The sequence below is a fragment of the Panthera onca genome, chromosome D4, assembly GCF_046562875.1.
Source record: "Panthera onca isolate mPanOnc1 chromosome D4, mPanOnc1 haplotype 2, whole genome shotgun sequence".
Lineage (NCBI taxonomy): Eukaryota > Metazoa > Chordata > Mammalia > Carnivora > Felidae > Panthera > Panthera onca.
The window spans coordinates 25510852-25534404 of NC_138351.1; the positions used below are offsets into that span (position 1 = coordinate 25510852).

A 23553-nucleotide genomic window follows, 5' to 3' on the forward strand; every position below is an offset into this window, starting at 1 on the left:
TCCAGATACAAATCTCTTTCAGAGATAGGATTAGCAAAAAGAGATGACAGAACAAATTGAGACCTTTTAGTCTCAAATGGAAGACAATTTTAAAGCTGGACACCTGGGTCAATTAATTTAGCAGACCCAAGAGAACTGAACCCTGAACTGGCATTGCAGAAAGCTAATAGCTAGATCAGTCCCCAGCATATGTAGAATTCCCAGAAGACCAATACTGGTACCCCCAGAAGCTGAGGGCAGGGGGTAATGAAGTGAGAGATGCCTAAGGCTTAAAACAATGAGGATTACCTTCAAAGCCTCAGAAACAAGACACATACTCTAAGCAAGCAATTGCTTCCTCAAGCCCAACAAAAGACTGGAGGATTTTCTTCCTCTCTAGAAAGGGAACAAAGTCCTTGGACTAAAGAACGCACAAGGCACACTGAAAGCAGGAGTACATACTAAAATGAAGATTAAACACAGACATACTACATGCTCAGTCTTTCCCCCTTCACTTCACATCGATGAGACAATGCAGGGAGGGGGGCCTTCACCATCAGGCAGGAAGACTATAATATTATAGTGTCTCCAAGGAGAATCTAACTATTATAAAAGAAAAAAACTTACAGATACGGACATAAGAGTTCTTCCCAGTTACCCTGTAGCAGTGGTACCCAATGGGGGTGAGTGTCCCTATCAACCCTGGGACACATCTGACAAATTCTGAAGACATTTCTGCTTGTCACAATAAGGGTCAGTACCACTGGCGCCTGGTGGGTAGAGACCAGGCATGCTGCTAAACACCCTACAATGCCCAGGGCAGCACCAACAACAAAGAACTATCCAATTCAAAATGTCACTAACGACAAGGTCGCAAAACTGCACCAGGGCTATAGTTCTCAAAGTTCTGTCCGCAGATGAGCAGCATTCACTAGTACTAGGTTAACTTGGTGGAAATGCACATTCTCAGTCCCCACCCCATATTAACCAAATCAGAAACCCCAGGGATGGGGCTCAGCAATCTATAATCTAACAAACTTCCCAGATGATTCTGATGTACACTTAAGTGTAAGGACCACCGCCTGCTCTAGGTATAACAGATGCTCCCCAAAAATGTAGATAAAGAAACATATTAAATGTCATCAAAAGGATACAACCACACACACATGCAAAAAGTCCTCAACAAATAAGTTGCTAAGGAGGAAAAAGCAAAGAAAAACCTGTAGATGAAATTTTAAGTACACAAGGAACACTCACCAAGATAGACCATAAATTGGGTAATAAAAAAAACCCTGGAGGGGTTCCTGGGTGGCTCAGTCGGTTAAGTGTCCGACTTCAGCTCAGGTCATGATCTCATGGCTCATGAGTTCAAGCCCCTCGTCAAGCTCTGTGCTGATGGCTCAGAGCCTGGAGCCTGGTTCAGATTCTTTGTCTCCTCGCTCTCTGCCCCTCCCCCGCTCATGCTTTGTCTCTCTCTCTCTCTCTCAAAAATAAATTTAAAAACATTTTAAAAATTAAAAAAAAAAAGGAATAAAAGGGAACCACTTAGACCTGATAAAGTGCATGTAGGAAATATCTGCAGTTAACATCATACTTAACAGTGAACAACTGAATGCTTTCCCACTAAGATCAGGAACAAAGCAAGGATGCCCCCCCCCCCGCCCCGAATCACCACTACCCCCCACAATCACCACTACTCTACTCAACACTCAATCACCCCTACTCTACTCAACATAGTATTGAAAGTCCCAGTCAAGGCAACAAGGCAGGAAAAGAAAGAATGGCATAGATACTGGAAAAGAAAAACAACAAAAACAAGCAATTTATCAGTCCCTTGCAATGTATCAGCCTTACCCACATCCCACTTCAGAAAGAAATCTCTTTATTTATTTTGGGAGGGAGAGGGGGGGAGGGGGGGGAGAGGGAGGGGGGGGAGAGGGAGGGGGGGAGAAAGGGAGAGGGAGAGGGGAAGGGAGAGGGAGGAAGAGAGAGGAAGAGAGAGGAAGAGAGAGGGAGAGAGAGGGAGAGGGGGAGGGAGGGGGGAGGAAGAGAGGGGGAGGGAGGGGGAGGGAGAGGGAGGGAGGGAGGGAGAGGGAGAGAGAAAGACAGTGTAAGCTGGGGAGAGGCAGAGAGAGAATCTCAAGCAGGTTCCACACTGTCAAGGTCAGAGCCAGACGTGGGGCTGAAACTCATGAACCAGGAGATCATGACCTGAGCTGAAATCAAGAGTCAGACACTTAACCGACTTAGCCACCCATGCGCCCCGCAAGAAGTCTTTTTAAGCAAATGAGAAAACAAACCAGACTGACAAAAATTATCTGCAAAAGATCCATCAGATAAAGGACTGTTATCCAAAATATATGAAGAACTAAAACTCAACAGTAACAACCAATTAAAATACCCCAATTAAAAAAAAAAAAAAAGGGCAAAAGACTTTGATACCTCACCAAAGATGATAATACAAAATGCAAACAAGCCTGTGAAAGATATTCCACATCATATGCTATTAGGGAACTAAAATATAAAACAAGGAGATCGCACCATACTCTCATTGCAAGCAAGGATGTAGAACAGGAACTCATTCATGCTGATGATGTACCATTTGGTTTAGTCACTTTGGAAAACAGTTTGGCAGCTTCTTATAAAGCCAAACAATACTCTTACCATTTGATCCAGCAATTGTGCTCCTTGGCATTTACTCAAGGAAGTTAAGAACTTATGTCCACACAAAAGGAGAAAATCAGAAGCTAAGAAGTACTGACAAATGATAAAAGCTGCAAACTTATGTCCACACAAAAAACCTGCAAAGAGATGTTTATAGTTTTATTCATTACTGTCAAAACTCAGGAACAACCAAGATACTCTTCAGGTGAATAAATAAACTGTGGGATATCCAAACAATGGAATGTTCTTCAGTGCTAAATAGATATGTATTTATAAAATCATGAAAAGACATGAAGGAAACTTAAATGCATATTAGCAAGTCAAAACAGCCAATCTGAAGAGGCCACATACTGTAAATTCCAACAATACGACATTCTAGAAAAGGCAAAATTATGAGGATCAGTGGTTGCTAGGGGTTAGGAAAGGAAGACGGATAGGCAGAGTACCTGTCATTACACATTTGTCAAAACCCACAGAATGTAAAAACACCAAGAGTGAGTCTTTTAAACTACAGACTTTAGGTGATACGTGTCAGTTGAGGTCCATAAATTGTAACAAATGTACTACTATGGAGTGCGGGGGTCAGGGGGAGCAGGGGTTATGGAACATTTACTTTCCACTCAATATAAAACTGCTCTAAAAGATAAAATTTTTTGAAAAAAGTAAAAAAATGTAATAAATTCATGCTATCATTATGCTAAAAAATCATTTTGTGACAACAGGGAAATTTTGAACTGATTAAATTAAGGAATTATTCATTGGTAAGGCAGGATAATGTATTGATGTCTTTTAAAAAGGCTCCTTATTTTTTAGAGATACATACTGAAATATTAAGGGATGAAATAATATAATACATGAGAGAGGCATCAAAATGATGAGGAAGAGGGAGGTACCTTAAGGGAAAGTATACCTGAAACAAGACTGCCTTTAAGATCAACAGTCAAAGCTGAGTACAGGATTCCTGAAGGTGTAACTTATTGTTGTATCTACTCCTTTGACTTGAAGTCACCCATAATTAAAAAAATTAAAAATTTAGAAAAGAAAACTGTAACAGGCCTAAAACTTTACATACAGAAAAAAAAAATTCCCTCAAAATAAAACATTTTCAGACACACAAAAACAGATTTTGTTACCTGGCATACACAGACTACAGGAAATGTTAATGTGTTCCTCAGACAGAAGAAAATGATCCTAAATGAAGGAATAAAAATTGGAAAGGATATCTACACCAGTAAATCAAAATGAAAATTGGTTGTATAAAGCACTAATAATACAGCCTTGTGTTAGAAGAAAGTCAAGTCTAGTCCAGAGGTGCGTTAAATGGAGTTCAACTGTTCTAAGGTCCTTGCACTAACTGGGAAGAAGTACAAGTACTTAACAATTTAGACATTTTATAAATTAAAATGCATAAAATAATCTCTAGAATAACTACTAGAAGAATAGTAAAAAAGGCTTACATCTACCAACCTAATAAAGGGGATAAATGAGATAATACAAAAGAAAAAAAAACAGTATAAAACAAACAGGAAAAATAAAAATCAAACAGTATAATGGTAAATGTAAACCAAATTTAGCAGCAATTACATTAACAGACAGTATGTTAAAAAGACAACCAGACTGGATTTAAAAACAGCTTCATATTGGGGCACGTGGGTGGCTCAGTCAGTTGAGTGTCCGACTTCAGCTCAGGTCATGATCCCGTGCTTTGTGGGTTTGAGCCCTTCGTCGGGCTCTGTGCTGCAGCTCAGATCCAGGAGCCTGCTGCGGATTCTGTGTGTGTCTGTGTGTGTCTCTCTCTGCCCCTCCCCTGCTTGCACTCCGTCTCTGTCTCCCCAAAATAAATAAATATTAAAAAAAAATGTTTTTTAAACAACTTCACGTTGCTTAAAAGTGATATACCAAAACTGTAAAGAAAAAATACAAAGAATGGGTGTAACCAAAGAAAGTTACTGAGGCTATTCTAATCAACAAAACAGGCTTTAATACAAAAGCAACTAGGTCATTTCAACATGCTAAAGTGTTAAACTCACAAGATAAAGCTTTAAAAGTATAAAAGAAAAACAGACAAATGCAAAAGTAGTACAATAAGATCTCAGCACATTTACCTCAGTAACTGATAGAAAACAGGCCAAAAAAAAAAAAAAAAAGTTAAAAAGATTTGAACATAATTAACAAATGACCTAACTGTAACATAGAGAACACTGCACTCAACAAATGCAGAATATACATCCTTTTTAAGTAAATTTATAAAATTAGACCATATACTCTGCCATAAAGCAAGTCAACATATTTCAAGTTAAACCAAGCATGTACTATGACCACATGCAAATTAAACACTATCGTGCAGGGGCGCCTGGGTGGCTCAGTCGGTTAAGCGGCCAACTTCGGCTCAGGTCATGATCTCACGGTCTGTGAGTTCTAGCCCCGCGTCGGGCTCTGTGCTGACCGCTCAGAGCCTGGAGCCTGCTTCATATTCTGTGTCTCCCTCTCTCTGACCCTCCCCTGTTCATGCTCTGTCTCTCCCTGTCTCAAAAATAAATAAACGAAAAAAAAAAATTTTTTTTTTTAAACACTATTGTGCAATAAAATAGTACCAACAAGAGAAGTCAATAAAGTTCTGGTACAACTGTAAAAGATTTCCTAAGTGGTACCCAAAAAGATGTAACCATTTAAAAAAAAAAAAAAAAGGCAGGGGTGCCTGGCTGGCTCAGATGGTTAAGCACCAGACTTCAGCTTGGGTCACAATCCCACGGTCGTGGGTTCAAGCCCTGCGTCGGGCTCTGTGCTGACAGCTCTGAGCCTGGAGCCTGTTTCAGATTCTGTGTCTCCCTCTCTCTACGCCCCTCCCCTACTCATGCTCTGTCTCTGTCTCTCAAAAATAAACATTAAAAAAGAAAAGGTAAAATAAATTGAACTATCATTATCAGATAAGCAACAGAGAGAAAATACCTAAAACACCAACAATCAAGAGAGCTTGAATCCAGACTTCATACAGGACGTGTACAAATCAACAAGTCAAAACCCAATTAAAAAATTATCAAGAGACTAAAATGAGAACTCACAAAATAAAAGCTAAGTGGCTAACACACAGGAAAAGGTGCTTATCCTAATTAATTAACAATCAGGTAACTTCAAATTAAAACCAGTGATACACTCACAGGATGATTCGACTCAAAAGGCCAGGAAAGTGTCGTAGAGGATGTGGAATCCACATACATTACAGGTAGAAACATAAATTGGTATGTTTTGGAAAAATATTTTGAAGTAGAAGCTGAACCTACGCTTACCCTACTGACGCAACAATTTCACTTATGGTATTTTATCTAACAAATTATGTGTCCACAGGTACACCAACAGACATGTTCAAGGAAGCTCAAACCAGTATTCTTTGTTATTAGCCAAAAACATTACACAATCCAACTGTGCTTTAACTATAGAACTGTGGTATACTTAAGATATTACACACAATGACAACAAATGAACTACAGCCACATGTCATCATGAATCCCTCAATGCAGAGCAAACCCAATCACAAATAAAGATAAATTGTGTGATTTCATTTATATATAAAATTTTTATAAAGGGAGAGACAAAATCCATAATGTCAAAAGTGAGGATAGTAGTTACTTCTGGGAGGTGGTGGCTATAAGGGATCACAAGGTGACTTCTGCGGGATTGGACCTTTGTGCTAATACATGGAACTGTACATTCATGATGGGTGCATTCTTCTGTACTATACATCAATTAAAAATAGGTATAATAGTTGATTGTGAATACCCTACCCTAAGAAACAGAAAGAAATCAAAACACAGGAGACCAATTTTTCTGGGCACTCCAATTTCAAATGACTCAACTGGCCAGGAAGCTAACATAACTAACATATATACCTTGTCTGTGGTAGGTTATCTGAAAGGAACTGAAGATGAAGATGCTCTAGTTTTAGGTAGTGGACCAGATACAAGACATGGAAATCACAACAGAGACGATCACCCCAAAATAAGACATGGTGTTGCCTGTGAGCATCATATCTGGCAGAGACAGTTAAGACAGGTTATACAAAACAGCCATAACCTCAAAAGCTTAAAGAACAGCAGTGAACAGTTCAGTTGAGCCCTTAGTAATATTTAAGGACTGGAATCCTCCTAATGTCAGTATCTGAAGGATAATCAGAGCTTTCTGGACAGACTAGATGCATGACACACAGTTGAAAAAGCATTTACATGAATCATTATTTGATTAAGCAGCGAAAATGTGCCTGGCACTATATACACCTTATCTCATTCAATCCTCACAACAAAACCCCCAGAAACCAAACGAGTCCTGACAGACTCATAAAAAAACACTTTCTCTTACAGAATTCCAGCACTGTTGAAATAGGATCCTCCAATCTCATGGAACTCTTGGTTCTCAGGGGCACCTAAGGCAATTGGAGTAGGAGTTCATAGCACTTCATAGTCAAACTTGGAAAACATCATGTTAGAAATGGTGACAGAGTTCAACTATACCTCTGGTACTAGACAAAGGGAAACTGTAGAATCTATCAATTATAATCCAGTTCTTATAAAAATAAATTGTAAATTTTGAACCAATGTCAAACAACTGAGACATCAGAACCACTATGAACCCAACTAGAAGACTAATGTAATATTATAGAAGACTGAAGTGACTATTCTGAGTAAATTATCCAAAGCTTGGAATAAACTAGCAAAACCAAGGAATTAACAATTCAATTCAGCTGCCTGCCATTCCATTTAAAACAAAAGTGAATAAACCTTACTTTTAATTGTACCATTTCAAACAGATATGATATGCTTTTCCAATACTCTATGCTGTATTTTAGAAAACTTTAATCCAAATATGATCAATGTAAACAATGTTATGTTTTTATAGAAAGGCCCAAACTCTGCATACTTCAGATTTCCTTAAACTCTTATTCTGAACCATTTAGGTAGAGGGAAACAGTTTCAGCTTATAGTGGCTTCAAAATTTCCAAAACCATTTCTAACATTTGAACTTTTACCTCCATGTCTGTTTTATTTATTATATCACACTTTTACTGAACAAGAGAAAATCAGAGACTAAGCACTACTGACAGCAAAAAAAGGGGGGGAGGGCGCCTGGGTGGCTCAGTTGGTTAAGCGTCCGACTTCGGCTCAGGTCATGTTCTCATGGTTCGTGAGCTCAAGCCCCATGTTGGGCTCTATGCTGACAGCTTGGAGCCTGGAGCCTGCTTCGGATTCTGTGTCTCCCTCTCCCTCAGCCCCTCCCCCACTTGTGCTCAGTCTCTGTCTCTGTCTCTCTCTCAAGAATAAACATTAAAAAAAAGAAGAAAAAAATAGCAATCTTGAAAATTGTCAAAGCTGTTTTAGACAGTCCACAGATATTATTCCTCTGCAGCAACATAAAACTTATGCAACAAATTATATAAAATGTTTCCATCTATCTAGGGAAGAATCTTAACCATAAAGGAAAGATTTTCGTAATTTCCTTTAGTTATTTCTAAACTAGATAGATAGATATTCCTATTTTTGTCCTTAGGCCCACGTGGCAACCACTAACTCAAAATGAAAAATATATGCTAGAATAGGCCTCTAAGGATCCATATTTCCTGTAAGTTTCCTATTCTGTTCTTGCACTGACAACCTACAGTAATAACCAATGGGCCAAACAGTTGAAAACCTGAAGTACTAGACATTTTCCCAATAACCAGAAGAATCAAAATCAAATAAGTAATTTAAGTTAATGGTTTGAAATCAACCCAGCATGTACAAAACAGTCGGGAGCCACTTCTCTCAACATCATCCAAAGACAGATGTTATCGATTATCCAGCTAACCGAAGTTTACCCCTGTGTGATCACCAAAATCATTTTACATTCTACTGAGTATAATGAAACTTTTTGATAGCGCTGAGTTACTGCTGCATACATCAATTGCTGTTCTGCAATACAGTGACACTGTTCCAGATTCACTCTTAAGGTGTCCTGTATCTGCTTTTTTACCAGGCTGTCAGTTCTTAGCTTGACAGCATACCTCCTCTTCCCTCTAAATTTGCTATTTTTAAGGGGAGCAAGAGGCAAACAGGTAATCAAGAATTAGAAACCCATATAAAATAGAATGCTGAGATAATCTGAAATGAAAATGTATGCTTTAGTATATCAACTTTTATGAGAACAATCTCAGCTGTTCAGGGCCCACTTCACTTGATTCCCTGTTCTTGACTGACTGGAGGAAGAAAATCTCTCTCTCTCTCTCTCTCTCTCTCTCTCTCTCTCTCTCTCTCTCACACACACACACACACACACACACACACACACACACACACACACACACACACACACTTGCAGTGAGGGGAGGGAACAAACTGGTAAGAAACAAAGAATGTTTTTGAAACATTTAGACCTGAATTCAAATCTTGGTTTTGCCACTTACAAGTTGTTACCTTGAGGACACTCTGACCCGAGGTTTCCTTATCAGTAAAATGGAGGTAATATTTATTCTGCAGGGTTGATGGGAGAATTAAGAGATATATGTAAAATGCCTGGGGGCAGAGTACTCACACACACACACACTCTACATTCTAACCCAATTATGTGAGTATAAACTGAATTATAACCATTTAAAATTAAGTTAATCTGATTTTAAGTTGGCTAAAAGAAAAACTATCATCCTTTACAAATATCCCACAATTGAACCTTGCCTTTTACTGGGGGGTGGGGGGGCAAGTAGAAACACTTTGCAACCTTTACAAAGAAACTCTGAATACTAAAACATACATATTAATTGTATTTCTTGCAGAACCACATATTAACAGCATTCAGCAAGAATTTTCTAAATAGTTATCTAATAATATACTGCATTCAAACACTTGCTATGTGTTTTCTAAGTCACCAAGTCTTGCAATCAGTTCCTCATTCAATATTGCTAAGATCTCTTGAAAAAACTCCATATTCAATAAATCATCTTATGTAATAGCTCATCCAGTTATCTCTCCAAATACCTGATGTCTGTCTGAGTAACCTTGTTAGTATTCTCATTAAAAAACATTGCATAAATCTTACACAAAGATGTCAAGTATGAGAAATAACGACACAGACAACTACATAGGAAAAGGGCACCTTCTTATAAAATTGAACACTCAGCCATAAATATTATGATACATTATCCATAAAATATACATAAAATATTTTTACATAAAATACATAAAATATTTTTAAGAGTCTCTATGATTTAAATCTGACAAAGAATAGCAAACTAAATGTTCGACTATTCACATGCTAGGATACTATTAAAGCTTCCTTCTACTGTAAAAAACTAAGACTCCATTCACTAGCAAACAAAAGGGTGAAGGAGGAATGAAACCAATACAAGTAGAGCATGTAACTCTGAGCCAGGTACTTTATACATATTATCTCATGAAACCCTCCAAACAATCTAGTGAAGCAAGTATTATATCACATGTTAAAAACGTTGCCAATGATGTGGATGGAACTGGAGGGTATTATGCTAAGTGAAATTAGTCAGAGAAAGACAAAAATCATATGACTTCACTCATATGAGGACTTTAAGAGACAAAACAGATGAGCATAAGGGAAGGGTAACAAAAATAATATAAAAACAGGGAGGGGGACAGAACAAAAGAGAGTCATAAATATGGAGAACAAACTGAGGGTTACTGGAGGGGTTGTGGGAGGGGGGATGGGCTAAATGGGTAAGGGGCATTAAGGAATCTACTGAAATCAGTGCTTCGCTATATACTAATTTGGATGTAAATTTTAAAAAATAAAAAATAAAGTTAAATCAAAAAAAAAAAAAAAAATGTTGCCAATGAGGCTCAAAGGTAAAAGCACCTTGCTCAAAGATCTCTCCAATTCCAGAGTCCATGTTCTCTCCAAACTGCAGACCACATTTCAATATACTTACATTAATATGCCAATATACATTTCCCCCTTTCTCAAAATACTAACAAAACTTTTATGAATAATAAATAAATAATAGTGGAATAAGTTCGTTCCACATATGCCAATATGGAAAGACCACAAACAAGTGAAGACAGTAAAGTGTGGGTAACGATCCATCTGCCTAACAAGAATAAATAGAATATTATATATGAGTACACAGATAAATACTTTTCTAGGCAGAATCTCCAAGAGTTTAAAAGCTATGAAATTTTTTACCAAATCCATTACACCCAAGTCTAGAATCTATAGCAGCTGCTTAACCAGTAAGTAAGTAAACCAAGCAGTCTATGTTGTCATATCTAGAAGACATCAAACTAGCTCATAATAGCAAAATCTACCTGGAAAAAACAGAGTTCTGATCTTCTAGGGTAATGAAAATATTCTGCAAATCAAAGGAACACACATATACACATTATCATACCTATAATGAATGGAACGTTCTGTATGCTAACCCAAAACTTTTTGCATCAAACAGATTTACAGATGATATCAACTTTAGTCCCTAAAAAAATTCCAATCCGAATTTAATGAAAAATATTTTTAAATAGTGGAAGCTGTTCTCACAGAAAAAACTGAAATAATGCCATTAGACATTTAATTACACTAAAAATAAACATCACATTTTTGTAAACAAATCACAGTTAAAAATATCCTCAAATAAGTACAAAATATTGCAAATAAATCTTTAAAACACTATTTGCTCACTCAATAAATACCAGTATTACTCAGTATGTGCCAAGCACCATGGGATTAGGAGGTAAGCAAGACAGCCCCTACCCCTGCAAATTCAGTATGGGGTAGGGAGGATAAAGTCCATATAATCACAAAATGGTATCACAAATAATTGGTAAGTTTGATTGGTAAGTCCAATCAAACTCTGATAAACTGGTAAATCCAATCAAACTCTGATAAACATTTAAATAAATTTTAATCATTGTATTGTACACCTGAAACTAATAATATGTTAACTAAACTGTATAATAACTAACTGGAATGTAAATAAAACCTTTTTAAAATATAAATAAGTAAACTTTAAGGCTCTAAATCCAGCCAGAGAAAAGTCAAGGCAGCCTGGAGTAGTGGTTAGGTGTGAGCTCCAAAGTTAGTCACTGGGTTTGAATCTAGGCTCCACTATTTAATAGGTAAATGAATTTGATCACATCAACCTGAGTCTGTTTCTTCATTTTAAAAAAAAGGGGGAGGGGGTAAATAATACTTTCATCATAAAGTTGTGAAACTTGGGGCTCCTGCGTGGCTCAGTGGGTTAAGAGCCTGACTTTTGATTTCAGCTCAGGTCACAATCTCACAGTTCGTGATATGAAGTCCCATATCGGGCTCAAAACTGATACTTCAGAGCCTGATTGGGATCCCGTCTTTCTGCCCCTCCCCTGCTCGGGTGTGCACAGGCACCTGTACTCTCTCTCAAAATAAATAAATCAACATTTAAAAAATAAATAAAATAAAGTTGTGAAACTTAAAAAAAAAAAAGGTACTGTATTACACCTTGATAAGCCTAGAATACTAGCTATTATGTTACTATCATTAGCAGCATTGTTAAAGGCCCAGAGAGGCAAAGAGCTAGTGAGTGATATTTGGGGTAAGAAAGACATACAGATGGCTGAAATGCAGTGAATAATAGAGAAGAGATTGGCAGGGAGCAAAACATGAAGACTCTATTAGCTGTGCTATGTGATTCAGAAGTCTCTAGCCACATGTGGCTAGTCCAAATTGAGATGTGCTGTAAGTATAAAATACACACTAAATTTTGAAGACTTAGTATGAAAAAAAGGTAAAATATCTCATTTTTAAAGTCTATTTACATGTTGAAATGATATTTAGGATACACTGGATTAAACAAAACATATTATTAAAATTACAATACCCAAAAGGTAGACCAATGCAAGTGTCCATCAACCGATGAATGGATACACAAAACGTGGCAAGTACATACAATACAGTGTTATTCAGCCTTAAAAAGGAAGGAAATTCTAACATCTGCTACAACAGTGATGAAACTTGAGGATTTTATACAAAGTGAAATAAGTCTTAAAAGGACAAATACTTATGATTCCACTTTTATGACATACCTAGAGTAGTCAAATTCAGAGACAGAAAGTAGGATGCTTGTTGCCAGGGGCTGGTGGGAGGGGAATGGGTAGTTATTGTTGAATAATATAAAGTTATTGTTTAATAAATAAGGTACAGTTTTGCAAGATGAAAAGAATTCTGTAGACGGATGGTGGTAATGGTTGTACAAAAATGTCACTGAATTACACACTTAAAAATGGTTGAGTGTATTTAAGGGGTGCCTGGGTGGCTCAGTCGGTTGAGCATCCAACTTCACCTCAGGTCATGATCTCATGGCTCATGAGTTTGAGCCCCACGTTGGGCTCTGAGCTCAGAGCCTGGAGCCTGCTTCCCATTCAGTGTCTCATTCTTCTCTCTGCCCCTCCCCCACACATAGGGGCGCGCGCTCTCTCTCCCTTCCTCCCTTAAAAATGAACGTTAAGAAAACCTATTTAAAAAATGGTTAAGTGTATTTTAACCACAATAAAAAAAATTTTCACTGTTCTTTTAAGTGACTATGAAAAATTTAAGTTACATGAGGCTTACATTAAATTTCTACTGAACAACACTATACGTAAGCCATGGTAAAATTTTCTAGTGAGAAAGGTTTTGAGCACTAATGTGACAAGATCTAGAACAGTAAGCCCTAATGCCTTAAGGCAGAAGTCAGCAAACTTTCTGTAGAGGGCTAGAGAATAAATATTTTCAGTTCTGTGGATCATATGGTCACTCTGAAAGCAATCATTAATAATAATATAAGTAAATGGACATGAAGGCCCAGTATAGTTGCGCCTCCAATTATATATAGAGATACCTTAAAGCACCATATAGACACCTTAAGGCAGGTATCCATATAACTTAAGGTTATCTATCCACTGTAATCAATAGCTCCTACCAGCTCAGACTGCTAAGTTTTCAGGAATTTTGAGAGCCAGTTTTAATATTGGTAGCTTACTTTCTGACAGGGTAAGAGTATTTACACCGTGATAATCAGCAAACACTACAATTCAGTGCTGACTTTCCTGAAGAAGTGGTTGACAAACATTTACCAGCACACCACTGACTGTATTAACTTCTTTCCTATGCATTTAAAATTGTATTACTTATGAACAATCTTTGAGAAAAATGGATAATCACACGACAGTCATTCTGTGTTCTGTGGTTCAGATGGAGATGATCAGCTGAGAAAAGCTATTCTAGAAGAATTACGTTCCAGCAACCAGAAACAAGTGGAACATTCTGAAGCACTCAAGAGTTGTGCTTGGAAAGTGGTAACCTAAGAGAAGAGCAGTTTAAGACAAAGCTGTGAGAAGGGCAGGAAGCCATGAGGTTATGTATATACTGCACCCAATAAAGGCTCAATAACTGGCAGCTATTATTAAATACCTATTATTGTGCATAATGGTCTAGATTCATTTGTAAACAAATATTTACTGAGCCCAAACTATGTGCTAGGCTTTGATAACAATGATGAACAATCACACATTTGTCTTTAGTTTTAGTTTTAGAAACAAGCATTAATCAAATAATCACATAAATACTAAATTTTGATGAATTACGACCAAAAAACAGAGTGCTGTGAAAAAATACAACAGGGAATACCAATCTAGTCTAGACAATCAAGGATACTTCTCTGAGAAAGTGATCTTTGCATGGAAATTAAGGGATGAGTGGGAAGAGGCAGAGTAGGAGGCATTCCAGGTAGCAAGAACAAACTGCAAAGTCCTGAGGCAGGGAAAAAATGTAACACGGTCAAGGAACTAAAAAGTCGGTATGACAAGAGTCAAGCTACCAAGGAGGAAAGAACACATCAGAATGGAGAGGTAGGTAGAACTCAGATGTTGCTGACAACTGTGGAAGAGAAAAATCCCCACCTGACCATTTCCTACCAACTCTGGGTCAATGAAGAGTATAAGACCAGGGGTGTGCTCTCCTGGCAGGAGAGCACATAGGGCCTCAAGGCCATGTTATGAAAGTCTAAGATCAATAGGGAGCTGTAAGTTTCAAGTAGAGGGTAACATGATCTGATTAAAGTTTTTTTCAGAGGCTGCTGTAGGAGTGAATGAATGTCTGGGAGGGAGCAGCCAGAGAAGTGGGGAGACTCACCAACAAGCTACTGTAAGTTTCTAGGCAAGAGGAAATGACAACTTAGTGGAGTCAATCCTCAATGTTGTAAGTACCTATTTAATCTATTAGATGCTCTCCTTCTAACAATTTTTGGTTTAGGATATACCACTTTGTAAATGTGAAACCTGAGTTTTTGTTTATGCAGGTTATATCTACTGATGTTTGCTATATTAAAAATTAAAACTGAGGCATCTTTAAATATTCATTTAAAAATAATAAATTCATTACATGTCAATATAAATAACATTCTTATAAAAAGTAACTCTATTTCCCCAGTGTGAAGAGTAGCATAGTTTTAAATTTTTGCAGATTACTTTAGTCTCATAACAGAAGACAACTGGATTTTCACATCTGTTGCAATATCCCACATCTTACAGCTTCTGAAAAAGTGTTGTTGATTTTTGAGAGAATTAGAGTGAGAAATACAAATAACAGAAATCTTATGAAAACAGTTTTGATCTCATGATCCTCTTAGAAGGGTACTGGGGACCCCCCCAGACCACACTGAGAACTGCTGTTTGCGCAATAGGAAGCCAAGTAATCACGATGAGATACCACTTCACAGCCAACTAGGATGGTGATAATCAAAGACAGACAATAACAAATGTTACAGGGAATGGAATCCTCATGCATAGCTGGTGGAAATATAAAATGGTACGGCCACTTTGGAAAATAGTTTGGCAGTTCCTCAAAAGTTAAACATAGAGCTACAACATGACCCAGCAGTTCCACTCATAGGTACACATTCAACAAAAACAGATGTCCACACAAAACCTTCTGAGTTATTCACAGAGCATTATTTAGAATGGTCAAAAAGAACAACCCAAATGTTCATTAACTGATGAATGGAGAAATAAAATGTGATATATGCCCACAAAGTGGAATATTATTCAGCAATAAAAAGGGAGAACTAATAAATGCTTTAACATGAAGGAACCTTGAAAACATTAAGTGATAGAAGCCAGGCACAGGTTTTCAAAATCTGCTGTATTTTAACACTTCCAGCACATTCCAAAACAGTTCAACCATATTTTAAGCATTCAACAGCCAGATGGGCTGGTAGTACCAAAGTGGAGAGCACAGTTCTGGACCCATCATAAAGTATAATGTTCAATGTTTATAATAATGACCCTGATACACTGCAATTTCCCTTAGCAAGATAAGGCTCAATTATATGCAATACAATATTTATGTTACACTGATAGTTTTCTAAAAGTTTCAAGTGATGAAAAAAATTAACTTTATTTTGCGAGAGAGAGAGAGCACGCATGCAGCCGCATGTGAGCAGGGTAAGGTCAGAGACAGGAAGAGAGAGAATTCCAAGCAGGCTCTGCGCTGTCAGTGCAGAGCCCAATGCGGGGCTCGATCTCATGAACCGTGAAATCACAACCTAAGCCAAAATCAAGAGTCAGACGCTTAACCACTGAGCCACCCGCGTGCCCTGAAAATGTTTTCTAAAACTTGAATATAGGCTGCCTGAATATTTCAGGTAACTGTATTTCACCATCTTACACTACAACCTAGAGGGCTTACAGAATCCCAGAACAAGCTAGTTAGATGTTCCCTGGAAGCTCCTGTCCATTCTCTGCACTAATTTTAATGACTCATTCACACACACACACACACACACACACACACGTGCGTGTGCCCCCGACCCCCATTCTGGACTTCATCTCACTTGTTGACATTTGGAGGTCCTCAAACTATTTCCCATAGCAGAAAACGAATAATTAATAGAAAAATAATCTCATACACAGGGACTTTGTGCCACTATACACTTAAACTATTTTTTTTATCTACTTATGTAAACCCCTATTAACAAAACCACCTTGAAACACACAGGTAAGTTCACATTCTAACTACCTTTAGTTAGAAATTTAAACATTACTCAATTGACTGCTCGCTGAAAAGTAAATGTCCCTTTAATTTTAAAAAAGTGTTGTTATCAACCCCAAACAAGTAATATTAAATACCAACTGTATTAAGGTATCCTGTTTCTGCCTGTTGGTTATACACACTCAAACAGAACCTGAGGGCAAAACAGGAAAATTAGTTACTACCTGACAACATATTTTACAACTGACCCAGAAAGCTTAGTTTTATCCAATTATTAGAACATTCATATAAATACCATTTCAGCATAATGTACTAACAGAATTTACATTACACAGAAACACTTACTGAAAAAGATTCCAAATTGTAGAATACGGAATTTGCCTGACAGAAAACCTATGCCTTCAATGCTCTCCTTTTAGAATTCTATCTTTATCTCTAAGATTAAATTTTTCAGTTTGAAATATTTCCCAATTTTTTACTGAACATGGAATCTTAGTATCATCATTTGACATCATCATCATCATCATCATCAATGACAAATTTTAATCTGTAACATATAGTTTAAATCTATTAAACCCTCTAAGAAAAATTTAAGGTACAAAATGACATACTTTATTGTGCTTCAAGTAGAATTTTACAAATCATCTGAAAACTGCTTTTCTTATACTCACATATTTTCTTGTGTTTTCCTTAACACATATAGTTAGACCCCACAAGACAGTTTAACTTGTCTTCAGGTTCTTGATGCAGTGTCACGTGTTTTTTATCATGTTTTCTGCTTCAATATAAAGCATTTTTCAGAATAAAAATTCCACTGCCATCAGAGTAAGTTGCTTTGGAAAAGCTTTAATTTTATCAAAATTTTACTTTGGTGACAGAATAGAAAAATTAAAATTTCCACAGAATTTGGAGCACCTGGGTGGCTCAGTAGGTTAAGCATCTGACTTGGGTTCAGATCATGATCTCATGGCTCGGGAGTTCAAGCCACACGTCAGGCTCTGTGCTGACAGCTGAGCCTGGAGCCCACTTCAGATTCTCTGTCTCCCTCTCTCTCTGCCCCTCCCCTGCTCATGGCTCTTTCTCTCTGTCCTTCAAAATAAATAAACATTAAAAAAAATTTTTTTTAATAAATAATAAAATATCCACAGAATTTAAAATTCTAACTTCACCGTCACAAGATGTAAAAACAATCCTACAGACAGAACATCATCAAAAGACTTAAATGATTTTTTCTATTTATAAAATACTGATTTTTTTTCTTAGCTTATACAATAAAATGCTGAAAGCAGGTAGGAAGGTAGAAACCTGAACTAGGAATCCTAGAAAGAAGACCCCAGGGCTTCAAGAGATAATATGGCTACACACACACTAGAAAAGCTAAAATGAAAAAGACTGACACTATCAAATGCTGGCAGGGATGTGGAGCAACAGGAACTCCCAAGCACCTTTGGTGGAACTGTAAGTTGATAGAAGCTCTTTTTAAAAACATGGCTGCTTATAAATCTAAAGCTACAACTATCCTATCACCCAGTCATTCCACTTCTAAGTATTTTACAAGAGAAAACGCATCTGTCCAACAACAACAAAAGTTGTACATGGGTGTTCACAGCAACCCACCACAAGTAACCCAGGTAGTCCTCAACAAGAGACTGCAGAAATTATGATGTATTCATACAGTGGAAAACAAAGCAATAAAAAGAAATTGAAAGCACACACAAGAATTAATCTCAAAACATTATGCTGACTGAAAAAATCTTCTGTGAAGTTGCAGAACAGGGAAAACTAATGGCAAAAAAAAATCAAAACAGTGGTGGATGGAGGGGAGTGACTGAAGGGACTGGCAAAGAGCAAGAAGGAAATTTCTAGTCAATTATAAAGTTCTACATCTTGAGAATTATAAAGTTCTACAGCTTTGAATGACACAGGTGTATGTATGTGTGAAAAGCATTTAATGATATTTGCAACTTACTCTGAAATGCATCCAAAAAATAAAAGTGACTATTAAATGATTAGTTGTGTGATAGAGCAAATACAGCAAAATGTCAACTGCAGGTGACGAACATCAGGAATGTTCACTGTACAATTCTTTCAACTTTCCTGTATGTTGGAAAATACAAAAATGTTAAGGGAAATTTTTATAGAATACAAAAAAAAAAAAAAAAAGGTGATTCAGAGTAGGTGATAAAAGTTTCTCACTTGATGACACAGTCTATTTACTGCTTTACAAAACACACCACCTTTCAGAACTATATAAACCAATATCCCAATCGTTCACTGGGGGGTAGGGGAGGGGACTTATAGGTACATTTCAGGAACTGGTTCCTCAGAACCTGTTCACATTATCTGAGATGATCAGGGATCCATTCGACAATTATGGGAAATACTCTGAGATGTATATTCAACAAAAAGCTAAAACGAATTTGTTGAATTCTTCAAGATTCTTAATTAAACAGCAAAGTTTGTATACCTGAACAGATTTTACGTAGTAAGTCATTTGGTGATATTCTCTATTAACTCCAATTTTGTTCTTTTATTCGATTGTAACTGCTAGTATCTGCAAAACGTGGCTATCATCCCTCTAAAAGCAAACAAAAACCTTCCCAACGACTAGCACCTAAGGGATGATAGATAAATATACTAAAAAGAAAACAGCAAGTCATCAATGAAAGTCATCCACCTTTCTCCTCAAACCTAGTACTATTAAGATGTGAGACTGAAAGCGATTTCTACGTCACGGTTAATTTTTTTCTTGAAGATTGAAAGGTAGCAATTGCAGCAATCAAAACGCAAAACTAAAGGTACACGTGCTCCCCACCCCAAAATCTGCCTAAACCCGCAGGCAGGTAAAACAATGAGCACTCCACCCCCACCCCCACCCCCTTTTTTTTTTTTTAATTCATGAGACAAAACCGCAGAGGAGGCTAGAGCGTACCCTCGCCCTAGCCCAGCCTCCACCCCGCCCGGAGCCCGGCGGTGGTCCCTTTCCTTTGTGAGGAGCCGGAGGGAGGCGGCGGGGGGCGGGGAGCTGGGGGAAGAGGCTGGTGGTCGGCGGACGCTGGAGCAGGAGGAGGGCGCGGAGGGAAGCGGCGTCGGCGCGTCCCACAAACAGGCCGCGGGGCCCCGCCACAAGCCTCTGCGGTGTCCCAAGAAGCACACCCAGACACTTGGGTGTGATCTAATTCGGGAAGACACCCGCGAGAGGGGCCGAGCGCACCTCGGGGGGACGATCCCTTCCCAGGCCCTTCCGAAACCGTCTCCTCCCGCCGCGGGCGGAGGTCCTGTCGCCACCCCCACCCGGGCCCGAGGCCAGGGCGGCCCTCACCTGCTGGACGGAGCTATTCTCGGGCACGGCGAACTCCTCCTTCTCCTTCGGGGTCTTCACGGTGACTTTCATGATCTTGGGCTCCGCGGAGGCAGCGGCCGCGGGGGCGCCGGCACCTTCGGCCGCGGCGGCGCTGTCCTGGGAGCTCGGAGGGCCGCCGCTTTCACCACTCTCGGCCATGGCGGCGGCGGCGGTGACTCAGGCGCGCAGGAGGGAGCGGGCGAGCGAGGGGGAGCCAGCAGACGGCAGAGCCGGCCGGCCCGGGCAGTGGAGAATGCTGGGCACGCCGCCTCAGTGACAACGGGTGCAGGGCCGCCCTGGCAGGCGAGGGGCCGCGGAGCTCGATGTAGGCTCCGGCGCAGGCCCGGGTCGGGCGCTCGGCAGCCGCCGTGTGTTCAGACGCCGCTCGGTCGCAGCGACATCCGCAGCCGCCGCCGCTCTTCCTCCTCCCCGCCCCTCCCCCCACGTCCCTCGGCCGGCGCCGCGCGGGGCACGCCGGGTAACTCAGCTGGCGGCGTCGCCGAGTCATGCCCGGCCGGCCCTCCTTCCAGCTCCGGCTGCTTTACTTTCCCTCTCCCGCTCCATTGCTCAGACGGTGGGCGCAGCCAGAATGGAGGACTAAAAGCAAATTGGGGTGGGAGAAGTCAGTTCTTTCATTTCATTCCCTTCGCCAAAAAAATTAGGTAGGGGGTTCTGGGAAGCACTGTAACGGCGCGCTGTGATGACCTCACGACTAGCGAAATTACTAGAAAGGGGGCTCGACCACTGGGCGCTGTAGCCGCAGGTGCGCCTGCGCGCTGGTGGTCCAGGTCGTGTCCCCCGCCCCCTTCATACCCCGCGGTGGCCGTGCCCAGCCCCTCCCCGCGGCGTCACGCTCGCCTCACCAGTGCGCGCTGCCGGTACCTCGACGGGTGGGGAGTGAAAATGCAGGCGAGGTGTGCTGTTACTTCACATCTTTCCATTTGCCTGCTTGTAGGATTTAAAATGCTTGATCTTACTGCCCCGTGCGCGGGAGTTGGAAGCTGAGTTAATGGAAGAATGATCCTCTTCATAACGAAAGGGAAAAGGGAGTAGAAGCCGTAGCCACCCTGCGCAATCCTGCGGAGTCATTGCTCCACCGCCAGGGCGTCCCGCCCTCGGGTCAGCCCGGTTTGGTCTGGCGATCAGGCCACCTCTGTTGACAGTGGCCTCTCCTGACAGCCCTGCGCGAGCGCCCCAAATTCTCTGTAAACACCAGCCCTCAAAAGATACGGGACAGAAACAGGATGGTGCCCCCGGACTGCCCACCCAACTGGGGCAGTTTAATGTAGCCGAGATGTTCAATTTATAGTCTGTCAAATTAGATTAACTGCTACAGTTCCGACTCTGGTTGTCAGTAATAGCAGTTGGGAAATTGTTTTCAGCATGGGTACAAATAAGAAATATGTTTATTATTTTTACCGGGAGAATTCTGATTTTGAAATGACGTCATCATTTGTCTTTAAAGATGACTTGTAAGGAATATGGAACCCAGGACGTTAACTTTATTAATCAGTACTGCGCAAATGGAAACCCTGACAGCCCTCTGTGACTCAACTATACAGACATTCTGCATTTTTGTTTTTAAACAGTCCAACTCATCCAGGGATAAACAGCCACGTGAAGACTACCTTTTAGCAGAACCCCTTTGGAATGTGGGCGTAAGAGAAGTTCTGAAAGAATAAATTGCAATGTAGACGTCATTTGACATCAGCTAAATTTCTGGCAGCATTGTTCAATAAGGTGAGGAGGTTATTCAAGGCTCTCTGCTGAAGGACACCCACTGCTGAAGGGTGACTACTTGCATACGTCTAGGTGTGAGGTAATCACTACTTCTCAAGGTAGAAAGTTCCATTGGACAACCAATCACTATCTCTAACGCTGCACGTATGAACTTGCTCTGTAATTATCTATGTCTAATTTCTAAAAAATGTATGTGCACAATTTATGAAATAAAATAATTTATTTCTAAGAATATACAGTATAATTATTATGCCACTTTTTAGAGGTAATCTTACCTTTGAAAGAACCGTTGGCAGTGGGGGTATGAATAGGGATCAGTAAATTTTCAGGGAAGACTAGATAGTAAGTATGTTAGGCTTTGCAGGGCATACATTCTCTGCCTCTGCCCTGTAGCACAAAGCAGCCATAGACAATACACACGTGAATAAGTGGCTGTGTTCTAAAGCCACTTAACAAAAACAGGCATAGGATCTGATCTGAACCACAGGAAAGGATCTTATTGGAACCACAGCGTCTACATGCCTACTTGAGGTATTTTCTTCTAAATAATTTTTTTTAATTAAATGGTCAGTCTAGAGAAAAATTACATGAGCATATTTCATTTATTCTATAAATATTAATTGCGCATGACTAATGTCCAAATAGTATGTTGAGACTACAAGACAAAGAAGACGCGGTCTCTGTCCTCAGAAAACCTAGAGCCTAGTTGGACGGGAAGTAGAAGTGGGGGAGATAGCAGTGACATGCTGGTAAATGTTTAATGACCAACTCTCCAGAAAACAAGCTTTGATTTATAGCGTTTGGCAGTTTCCTTGATGTAAATATTTGCAAAATGGCCCATCTCAAGCTACCACCTTGAGGTCAACTTGCTGACAAAGTTCCTGAAACTTTTTCAGTGAGTTCTCATCAGCTGATATGAGCCAGCTTTAACTGAATAGGTCCCTATTTGTTGGTCCTAATAACCAAACTTAAAGTATAAGATAAAAGGTTATCCTATGGTGGAAGAATTCTTCCTTGACAAAATGAATCAATTAATTCAATCAACACAAATTCATTGAGCACACTTTTTTTTTTTTTTTTTTTTTAGAGAGGGCAGTATAGTAGGGGCAGAGAGACAGAGAATGCCAAGCAAGCTCCGCATGGTCAGCGTCACGAACCTGAGCCAAAATCAAGAGTGGGACGCTTAACTGAGCCACCCAGGTACACCAAGCCGAAGCTTCTTAACTAGAAATTCAAAGCCTTTCACAAGTAACTCCTGGTCTGTCAAGTTTCACTCCCATTACCTTGTAGATAACACTCCACTGCAGTCAGACATGTTTATTACCACCTGTTAGAAGCACTTGTACATTATACTTTTCTCACCTCTAATTGTTCTTTAAGTCCTTAGACCCCCTCCCCCCCCCACACACACACACATTGTGCCCGTTATCACTGCCTCCTTTCTAAAACCTTCCTTGAACACCCAGGCCAACAGAATCAATTTTTTTTTCTCTGATCCTCCACAATTATTAGAACAATTCACTTACCAATTCATCACTTGTAACATAGCTTCTATTATCTATAACTATTTCTCCTGCTATCAGTCTAGTTCACACACTCCTGAACTCTGGCCTAGATTATTACAGCAATAACCTCCTACAGAGGCTCCTCTGCCTCAGTGTAAAGTCTCCGACCTCCTCTGTTGGTGCCATCTTATCCTTCTCCCACTAAGCTTTGGTTATGACACCTGGAAAAAAATTTTAATTAGCTCTCACCAAAGTTTTAGAATAATATCTAATGTTGTGCCATGGTGTTCAGGGCTCTTTCTGGCCAAAAGACCTTGCTTTTCATTCATAACT

At 39.6% G+C, this 23553-nt stretch overlaps 1 protein-coding gene across 2 annotated transcripts in view; it reads right to left on the reverse strand.

Annotated features, from left to right (window-relative positions):
* UBQLN1 (ubiquilin 1) overlaps positions 1-20692 on the reverse strand; it is a 45728-nt gene extending 25036 nt beyond the window's left edge. For both annotated transcript variants that reach the window (XM_060609961.3, XM_060609960.3), the window contains exon 1: positions 19955-20692. In XM_060609961.3, the coding sequence (XP_060465944.1) occupies positions 19955-20134 (180 nt within the window). In that variant the 5' untranslated portion in view covers positions 20135-20692. The remainder of the gene's footprint in view (positions 1-19954) is intronic.
* Positions 20693-23553: the final 2861 nt, after the last annotated feature.